This window comes from Hylaeus volcanicus, chromosome 3 (genome assembly GCF_026283585.1).
Source record: "Hylaeus volcanicus isolate JK05 chromosome 3, UHH_iyHylVolc1.0_haploid, whole genome shotgun sequence".
Classification (NCBI taxonomy): Eukaryota; Metazoa; Arthropoda; class Insecta; order Hymenoptera; family Colletidae; genus Hylaeus; species Hylaeus volcanicus.
The window spans coordinates 464,503-475,255 of record NC_071978.1 but is presented as its reverse complement, the minus strand read 5'-3'; the positions used below and the strand labels follow the sequence as shown (position 1 = coordinate 475,255).

General features: G+C 38.5%; 1 protein-coding gene across 7 annotated transcripts in view; it reads left to right on the top strand.

Moving 5' to 3' along the window:
* The window catches only part of LOC128873872 (reticulon-1-A), a 19,791-nt gene extending 9,041 nt beyond the window's left edge, over positions 1–10,750 (top strand). For 3 of the 7 annotated variants that reach the window (XM_054117833.1, XM_054117835.1, XM_054117834.1), the window contains 4 exons: positions 6,212–6,419; positions 6,571–6,779; positions 7,112–7,217; positions 7,535–9,395. In XM_054117833.1, the coding sequence (XP_053973808.1) occupies positions 6,212–6,419; positions 6,571–6,779; positions 7,112–7,217; positions 7,535–7,586 (575 nt within the window). In that variant the 3' untranslated portion in view covers positions 7,587–9,395. Of the gene's footprint in view, positions 1–1,604; positions 1,767–5,460; positions 5,621–6,211; positions 6,420–6,570; positions 6,780–7,111; positions 7,218–7,534 lie in introns of those variants that run through there. The other 4 variants (XM_054117832.1, XM_054117830.1, XM_054117837.1 and 1 more) reach the window with 3 other exon arrangements.
* The last annotated feature ends 3 nt before the right edge of the window (positions 10,751–10,753 follow it).

Sequence of the window (10,753 nt, the reverse complement as noted above, 5' to 3'; positions counted from 1 at the left end):
AACGCACTAAAAATCGGAGAGCTGCAAAACTGGCGAGTTTCTGGTCAGGTAAGAGTATACTCTGTGGCGTTGGTCATTCGATCCTTCGCAGCGCCAGTCGCAACTCAATCATTGCATAACACCCCGTCTGCGGACGTCGAAACCGTTTCTCGAATCGTAACTCCCCGTGCGACTGCCGCCGTTCAGTTAACTTCCTTGACGACAGCGGATAAAGTTGCGGGCGTGGGTAGATGATATTTTGCATTTAACACGCAAAGTAGTTCCGTGTTCCTCGATAAGAGGGAACGTTAATATAGAGTCCAACAGAGTACAATGATAACGATAATACCGAGCACAATGAAGTAACAAAGTAACTTCGATGAAGATGAAAGTTGTTGGCAGGGATTGCAAACTAAAGCTATTTTATCCTAAATAAATACATATGTGCAGAATAAATACACATACCTCTGTACAGGAGGTACTGATAGCGCGCGTATATCAATATGCTTTGACCTCTTCTCTGTTTGTATACATGTAGCAACCATTAGGAACACCATACGAATTGAATTGTACTCAACATTCGATCGATAATCTTTTTCTTTTTTTTTTTTTTAATTTTGTAACAGACAAAGGTTCACCATCTCCATTTTAACGACTCGAAATATCGTGTTTCTCTGCCTACAGATTTTTGAACTCTGACGCGTGTGGATTCTTATTCGAATGCAGATATCACAGAGCGGGAGATGTTGGCCCATTCAGAAAAAGTATTTTTGCTATACCTGGTCGGTTGAAAGCTGAATGACGTGGGTAGAGGCGGGACACGGTTATTTGTATTACCCTGTTCGCGACGAATGTTTCGCGTTGGATAACTCGTGTTACTGTCCGGTGTCTCGATTGTCAGCGACACAAGAGAAGGAACGTTTGTTTCGTTATAGCGCTGTCTTATCGTTAGAATGACGTAACGAGGCACTAATAATTCGACAAATTCTCAACCGAGTCGAGTCAAATCCAAATTTATTTTAGATTCCATATCAGAATGAAATATCGGGAACGAACGTCGTGATAATTAATCGACTCCGTTTTTAATGTAGTTTGCGTTAGGTGGTAAAGGTTGCAATATTCAACCAATAACACCTCAGTTCCCTTGACCAGGTGAGGTGCAAAGAATAAAAGGTCGCGATATTTCATCGATGCCACCTCAGTCCGTTGTCTGGTGTGGGGTCTGGAAATAAACTATCAATAATGTGTTAAAGGTCTGCTTATAGAGTAGACTTGTAACGCTCGGTTTGTTCAAATCTAACAACAATTCCCGTATCTTACTTTTGTTAATTCATCAGAATTCGGAAATCTATACTCTCGCTAGATACGTTTGTTGTTTAGGACCTTGGACGAACTTAGCCTTATCCCGTTATCGGACAGGTACATTTTCCTGTAGGGCCCAGGATCCTCTTCGTCGAAGGTATTCCCCTCGAGTCCCGTTTGTTTGAACAGTCGAAAATTCGTCGTGGCAGAATCCAAAAAAGCCGGAGACGATTGGCGGCCCTTGTGGTTTAAATATAGCACCCAGCCGGTTCGAGCCGTTGATGCTCTGCCAGAAATCTCAAAGAGAACTCTCGCTTTTCCCCGAGTGGTCATCGCCGCAGTCCGTTCCGTACACGAACAGTGTCGCGTCTCCGTTCGATCGTAGCCACGGTCGCGCGTTTCCTCGGTCCCTTCGATCCTCCCTCCTTTACCCTCGGGGAGGAAGAAACCGGAAGCAGAAAACATGGCCATCACGAGGGAGGAACGTGAGTACGGGGAATAGTGCAAGGGTTAATCAAGGGAAGCCCAGGTAGAGACACTGGCGGCCGTTGACAGGCTGCCAGAAGCTGGCGATCCGCGCAGACGCGTTACGTCACAGATCTGGTGGGGTTTTTTTCGAAAAAGTTAATGATTTTAGCGCTGAGCTCGAACCGGGTCCCGTGGGCGCGACAGATTGGATACAAGATAGATTTAGAAGGTTGAATCGAGGTGACGTTGCACCGTGTCGTCGACCGAGATATATGGCTAGTAGCTAGATGGAATGACTCTTGGCAAGTGTCTTTATTCTTATAAATCGTGTTCTCGTCATAGTGATCCTATTGTTATCACGCGACTCGAAATTGGAGGCTGTGGTGAAACACACTTTCTTTATTGACTCCACTCGTGGAAACGATGTATCCATGTTAACGTTAGGTTTACGAAGCACATTTGCGGTTTGAATCATCCTGAATTTCGAAAGAAAAATTCAGAAACCGTTTACACTTTCTATCAATCGTTTTTCTATGACTATTGAACTCCTAGTTTCAATCGAGGATTTAGACAGATGTATGTAGACCCTGTACAATGCTTCCTTCATCGAGTAACACCGATTAGACCATGTTTGTTTATATGACCTGTTCGAGTCGAAACTCTAAACAGTATTGTTAGAAGAGACTAGAATCTGGGAAGAATTGCCATTCGCGTCAGGTCAGGCAGGATGCAGACGCGATCGAATTAATACCACTGGCGACATTGAAGAAATTTTAGAAATATTTTGCTAATTGTTGGACGCATTTAGTCGGAAGGCCTTGTGCCAGATTTTCACATCCAACACTCGAACGGGTCTTAAAATGACCGAATTGCTGATAGTGAAAACTTTTCTTCGTTCCTTTCTCAAACTGATAGAAATAATTCCTTCACAAACGTTCTTATAGCACTCGAGTATATTTTTCCCAACTTTCGCATAGATCCTTGCGTGAAAAATATTGCCCGAAACGAATCAGCAATTTCCAAACGCTGTAATCTTAGCATTAAATAATGATGACAACGAACAAGCGTCCATTTAGTCTTGGACTCCACGTGTCTTATTTCCCGCGACAGTGGGGCGTGTAATCGAGGGTGGATTCGTCCAGGGGTGAAATCATTGGCAGGTGTATTTCTGGGAACAGTAAAGGGAAGGGACGTCGAGGCAACAGCCGACACTGCGACGCCGGGCGTCGCACTACCAGAGACGAGTTATTGATTTTCCACCAACAAACCGCGCCCCGAGCATTTCCCTCCGTTCCTTTTTATTCTGACACGTGAGACTTATCAACCGTGTCTTCTGCGAACACTGTCCTCTTTCAGCGATTCTCAATAGAACATTTTTAAATGTTTTAGAGAGAGAGAGAGAGAGAGAGAACTCGTCCTAACTCGTTAACTTGTCCTAAATTAATAGAAACGAAAACTTACAGATTAATTTCCATACTATTGAAATTTAAGGTATCGAGGGATATGGAGACATACGTGTAATAAATGATATTGTTACCGACTGTAGTCAACTTCCACAGCGCAAGTAGCATTTAGATTATAATCTTTCGAGTATAGAATGTTTTATCGATAGATTCAATTATTCGATCAGGTTATCCATCAAGTTCTCTGAACAGCGTTACAACTTATTTGATGAAATATCATTATACGCATCAAATATAAATACAATATCTTTTTTTCTTTTTATTATTATTAAACACGGTCAAAGTATGCATTTTACCAAACCTGTGTCATTTTACGAAGACAACAGAACCGTGAGGTTCGACTAACAATAAGTGCTCGCAAAAGACGTTCACGCAATAAGATTCGATCTAGATCGACCCGCTCGTTTTATGCGTACCGAAGGTGACTCATGTTTGCCTAGTGCATTGTATCGCACAGTCGAGGCGTTCATCAATTATAAATTCTTCGTAGCGAACTTCTAAATAACGTTGCCTTAATAGAAATGATCTCCCAGTGTCGCCATGTTTCTATATTTTTTTCCCGCGTCGAATGTAGCAAATTTCGCAGACGAAGCAACGTTGAAATCGTTGCTAGGCGCTATCAAGCTTGGAGAATGTCGAGGACGTGGGTTCATTAAAAATTGGTCGACATTCTTTTCCGAATGCTGAGCTACGCGAAAACGATGCTCGATTCTTTGCTTAATCATGCATTATTCGCGAGCTAGATCGAACGCGTTTGAATTTTCTAAAAATCTCTTGGTCGTTGAGCATCTGTTCGATCAGGAATTGCAACAGATGACATAAATTCGTTTGGCAGAATTACGCGAGTACGGTACCGCGAGATGTCGGTGAAGGTCTTGGAAACCGTTTAATAGACCATCTTTTTTGGATTAGAGACAAAGCCCACAGTAATGTAGAATTCGAGGATCCACTAGCTCTCTATTATTAGGAACCCTTGAAGGCTGTTACATGAACCGCCACCATTAATCACCACTCCACTGATACTTAATTACCGTGGAATATCTTGGTTACACACCTGCCCGTCAAATTTTCAATTACCTCTGCGCCTCTTAATTATCATGTTGCTCGAAATAATTGAAAAGTCTTATTAAAATTACTGTATCTAATCGAGGCTTTTCAGCAACTTGAAAAACGCTAACTTCGCAAGGTAATTGCACCGCAATTGCAGTCTACGGTGCGTCAGCAATGAACAGTTGAAAGAAAACATTGTTTAACAACGGAACCTGGTATCGAAATGAATTTGACGATTTTGTACACGTTCACTGCATCGGTATCGGTCTCGTAAACCGCGGCAAGTCTTTATATAATGGAAAACCACGCGAGATCGGGAAGGTTAACATACCGTGGGGTTTCTAAAAGGTAATTGACCCAGGCCTTTCTCGACGTCCGGGAAGCCTTGATGCTGGCTACTTTCTTACCGATTTCCTCGACGATGTATACCACTGGAGCTAAAAGAGTCGCTCATTCCCATTTTCGTTTCCCAATGCTTCAATTATCGAGGCGTTTCTCAAGTTCAGGAAATGATTGCACTATATTTCTTATCGTATTATGTGGTATTAATCACGTAGAGATAAAGTATTACTTCTTTACTCGAGTCATCTCATAGCGCTGTACAAATAGAAGCAGGGGAAATTGAATATCTTTATCTGAAGTGGGATGCCTTGGTTTGCTCAGATTGTGTTTAACAAAAGTTAGGTTTTCAGTTAGAAAAAGTAGAAATTAATCCTGTATCTTTATATTTAATTATTTGTAACAAGGGCCAAACATTAATTTCCGTACCTAATATTTAAATAAAAATTAAAGCCTGTACAATGAAATATTTCTCCAATAAAGAACTGAAAACGTAATTGTCGTCAGTTGCTATACGATGGCTTCATTCCTTCTCTGTTACTATACACGTTTTGCCCATCCTCGAGATAGATTACACGTGTTCTCTGGTTCGAAACTAGGCTTCCACGGAGACAGTTACTGCAAAATTACTAGGCCATGTCATTCCATATATTTGATCTATTACATCGGCTGCATCGTGGGCTCCTCCCCTCTTTCCTTCCGTTAGTTTTACCTGTCCTTTATCTTTCTGGTTGCTCCGATGGTTCTCCTTCCTTCCTTCTCTTTTTCAATTTCAGTTACATGGCTCTGTTCCTCCTTCCTTCTCCCACTTTGCTTGCTCTCCTGTCCACGTATGACTCTCTGTAATATCACGAGGCAGTTCCATGTGCAAACGTACCCTCGAAGGAGGTGGCAGTGTCCTCTTAACTTTCTTCACGTTGAAACGTTCTCACGGTGATTAGATAGACTTCATTTTACGAGAATGGTACGAAAGAGTAATGCGAAGGCCCACGTCGAGGAACTTCCCGAAAGGGGTCCCGGTGAGTTTGCGCTTGTTTCTCTTTTGTTTCGAGTGAAAAACATCGTTTCCAATTGATCTAGGTAACATATGGTTCGACCACGTGGTCGCAATACTCGGAGCGAAGCCAGACTTATGTAATTGCACGCGTTGGTACTTATCCAGTCTAGATCTTAATGACCTTTGTGGCTAAGACCTCTCTTCTGGGAATAAATTTGAATAAAGGAATTATTGTAAAGGGGTTCACACATAATTATAGTGGTTCTTGTAAGAGATACCCGAGGAAAGAATTTCTGGTTTCTCTGTAGGCATTCGTAACGTGAAACTGTGCTTACCATGTGTTTCTGTGAAAAGGATGAAAACATTTCTGTATGATACTAATGAGCAAAATTGAAATAGAGATCCTTCGTTTAATTAATTGTCGCTGAACTTGTCTCAACATTTACCAAATTGTGCAGACTTTAAAGTTGAAAGTTGTAAGAGAAACTAGTTCGGAGAGACTGTTTTAAGGACCATCCTGCATATGTCCTGTAAAATTGAAATGTAAAACATAAAATTAGCACCTGTTTTACACCTGAACAACTCCTAATTTACGATTTTCTTCTGTTTGTAGTGGCAGCCTTAATCTACTGGCGCGACCCAAAGAAATCAGGCGCTGCTTTTGGGTGCATACTGGGTGTGCTCCTCTCGCTGGCCTACTTCAGCCTGATTAGCGTCCTTGCGTATTTGTCGCTTCTCGTTCTCACCGGCACAATCGCGTTCAGGATCTACAAGACGGTTCTTCAAGCAGTCCAGAAGACCTCCGATGGCCATCCCTTCAAGTAAACGTTTTTCTTTAATTAAGTCCTAAGATTCTCAGACATCTGACCTAGGTATCTGTACTGTTATAGATTTCAAATACCCAAGTTTGATTTAGATTTTAGGAAACAATGTAGACAACGATACATAACGAGGACTTGGTCTGAATTTCAGGGACATTTTGGAGCTGGACTTGACAGTGCCTGCAGAAAAGGTGCATGAAGTTGCGGACGTGGCCGTTGCACATGCAAATGCAGCGGTCAGCGAACTTCGTAGGCTCTTCCTTGTAGAAGACTTCGTTGATTCCTTGAAGTTCGGCGTCTTACTCTGGTGTCTCACTTATGTGGGATCTTGGTTCAATGGCATGACTCTCATAATAATCGGTAAATAATGTAACGTAGAGTAATTAATCTTTCGTCAAATATTACATCAAGATATTTAATGTTTGCTCGTGCTCGACTAACACGAATTAGTTTGGTCTACAAACCTATTAATAGGTCTGACGTTTTGACGATGAATTCACAGTCAAACATCTAAATTCACGATTTAACGTGGCTGCGCAGTCATCAAAATATGTAAGGAGGTCATTGTTCTCATTAGGCAACGTCAAAGCACTCAAACTATCTAGAACAGATGTTCATTCACCTCTAATAATAATCTATAGAAATGTGCCGAAATTTTGTACACAATTTTGTGTGATTGATTTTTGTTGCAGGGGTAGTTGCTCTTTTCACACTACCGAAAATTTATGAGACAAACAAGGCACAAATTGATCAGAACCTCGCCCTGGTGCATGGCAAGATCAATGAGCTCACCACAAAGTAAGTATACATATCTCGGAAATTATAAGAGTAACTTGCGAAAGTTTCCAAGTAACACATGCCTTGGTCGATAATCTCTTCCATGAAATATTAACGGAGGACGAACGAGTGCAACTTTTGCTCCCCCTGATGCAGTATCGTGTCAAATAGGAGGCCCATTACAGCGTAGCCTATTAAAATAATAACTTAAATTGATTCTGCACGAGCAGAGCAGTGTTCGCTTGCAAACTTCGTACATTGATATATAACCGAGTCTGCACTTTGTCACTGGATGTACCAATACAAAAAATACACACTTTGTTCTATTATTGTTTCAGGGTGAAAGCTGCGATACCTCTTGGTAAAAAGGAGGCAGCGAAGGAAGAATAAATTCGAAAATACACCACCACGCGGGGGCAAAGAACTTGAGCGAACTTGTCGGGTAACTGAGGATCCACGCAGAAATGACGAGGGAGAAAGTTAATGAGATGATGCTGAAAAAGAAACAATTGAGGAAAAAAGTAAAATACGAATGAAAGATAAAATGTTGAACGCAAGGATAGCGTACCAATGAATGAGAATGATATAAAAAAAAAAGTTCTTAGAGCATTAAGGGTTAAATGAATATGAAGTAACAATTTTTTTTTTTTAATTTTTGGACTTGTCGCATATGAACGAATTATATAACTAGCTGCAATACAAGCACTGAAGAAAACGTATATAAAGAGAGAAAAGGCGGAAAAATCACCGAATAGAAATTATTGCTAAAACGATAAACAGAAGAAACGACTAAAAGCCAAGTTAAAAACAATTTCAATAGCCCAGAAGGACAACGAAAGGATCGTCAAAGTGTGTGTAGGGGAAGAGTCTTTTCTTAATACTTAGACTATGGCAGATGGACTTTGTTGACCGATGATGTCGTAACGCAAATTTTCCTTTTCCGGACCTGCACAGTGTCCCTATTGATGGAAATAAACGGAAAGAAGTAACATTTAGCGATTACGTTAATTCGTTGCGACACGAGAGGTGATGGAGTCTTTTGGTGTACTCTATACAAAACCCATGAACGGTGCAATGCGTGTGTGTCTCTTAGGGGATTTCCCGGTTTTTCTTCCCTTCTTTGTTTTTTTCCTCGCACTCTCCTACACCAGTCCGAACTGATTCTTCATCCTCAGAGGTTAGGATATGCGGCCCCATTAAAATCAGTAGTCATTCATTTTCAAAAAATTTATTCATTTTATGATAGGAATATATCAATCAAGTATTCCCTGGTAGAAAAATGACGAGAGCTGCTTCTCTTTTTAGTCTTCAACAAATTTACTTTTTAATTTATAGTTTTCGATCATTTTCAATTTTCGATTCTTCGAGAATGCATTTTTAAATTGTATTCTACAAAATTTTCTGGATAAAGAAAAATTATTTAAAAAGTAATAAGATATTGTTATGCTGTCACGTTTCAATTGTTATGAAGGAAATAATAATGCAGATAGCTCGAAAAGGAGTGGCTAGTCATTTTTATTTTTAATCAAATTTTTTTTGCTTTTGAAAATCTAATTTTGTTAGGGGAAACTGATCTAAAATAATCATAGACTTCGTCTCTTTATGTTATAATATTTTTAAATGGAGTTACGAAGTACTGGGTAATATTTGTACAATAACAAGAAACTTAGCGAATTACAGAGTCTAAATTGGCTCTCGTTCCTTATTTCTACTGAAGATATATCTTTTTATAAAATTCTGTTGTTTTCTTTAACATGTCATGTTAGGTTAGTTTCCTGAGTTTTTGTTATTAAATACATTTTCATCTTCTTCAGATGTATATAAATATGCATACTATTTTTTGTTATTTGTTTGTACTTTTAAACTATGATTAAACTAAAACACGGATCCGTATAAGGAAAAAGATCATAAAAAATCTACTAAATAAATTTTTATTTGTTAACGAGAAAATCTGAAACAAATAATTTCTCTACACTTGCATAGGTTTACCTAAATGACGAGTTAATGTTATTTATCTTTTTGTAGCTTCTCAAGTATTTTCACTATTTCAATTGCGTTTAGTATCATCTTTCCAAAACTTTTATAAAACGTGTTGTCACAGTTTAAGATATATAATATTATTTTTGTTTACCTAATGTAAAGAATGTTTCCTACTGAGAAAAACATAAATTATTAAGAAATAAGACTTATTGAAAAATATATGTTACGTAAGTTTTATCAATTGTTCAAACAAAAACCTCTCGCCCCTTTTTGTAATGTTAAATGTTTCATAAAGACGAGTAAAGAGGTCAACAGTTAACCCTAATAATCAATTATGGTAATTAAGATAAATTTTGTTTTACGCAAATTGATTGCCTTAAAAATTAAAATTCTGTTTCGAATGGAAAGAGTATGTATATGAGAATGAAAAAGAAGAGGAGTGACAGAGAAAAAGAGAGTGAGCCTAAAATTTGAATTTTTTTTTATAGTTTTATATAGTACCGTTTATAGAACAATTTATTCTGTTATGAAGTTAAATTCTATCTCGTTGATTGATGGAAAGAGTACAAGTTGTTGTTTTGAAGAAATTTAAATCTCATTAAAAAAATAAACATCCGCGAAAATATTTGTTCCTAAATTTTTGTCTTGTTTTTATTAAATACACTATTGTGTTTATTATCAGTTGAAAGTATTCTTTGTTGACACCACGACCGTTTTATCACTGTAGTTGTGCTTTATCGAATAGTTTCATTGGTTGTGAATTTGTTCTATATTAATATTACAAGAGCATTACAATCTCGATCAAAGAATGACAAAATTTTTTGAAAATTGAGTATTTTGACTACTTTAGTGGGCCTGCATATCAATCGATCCCTTGATCATCGATCATTAACATTTTTTCAAAGAGAATGACTGAGAAAAAGTGTGTAAGCTCTGTATGTGTGTGAATAAAAATGGCGCCGTTTGTTTTTTCTTCGGCGTTTTCGAAGATTTTTTCTTCGACTAATGCAATTATCGCTATCACATTACTAAATGTAACTATATGGTTAAACATTACGATGGAAAGTTGTTGGCTGAATTACAAGTTTTTATTACAATAATATCGTTCCAAGTAAATCGATGTTGGTACTGATATTCCGTTCCGAATTTCTTAAATCGTGTTTCATCGTAGAATATGTATTCAATTCGAATACAAATTTGAAGTATTCTTATAATACGTAATTCAAAGTACTCTGTAGCGTACAACGTATAATATATTTCAAAAATTGAATTCTTTAAAATTTCTTTGATTGGCATAAACGTGTATTCGCCACTTGTTTACGATGACACGGTTTAATAGAATCTGAATGAAATTTTATCGGATCCCATCGTCGTTCTTTACTTAAAAAAATATGGCGTCCGAAAAGAGACGACAGTGGTAGGAATAAATGGCATGCAAAATGGCTAGAGAGAGACCGAAGGAGAAGTCTCGGAATATGACTTGTATCACGCGTATCGCTTATTGACGTTTTCATTATTGCATCTGCATCCGCACGATTAATTTATAAATAAATTATATTAAATAAGACACCGAACTA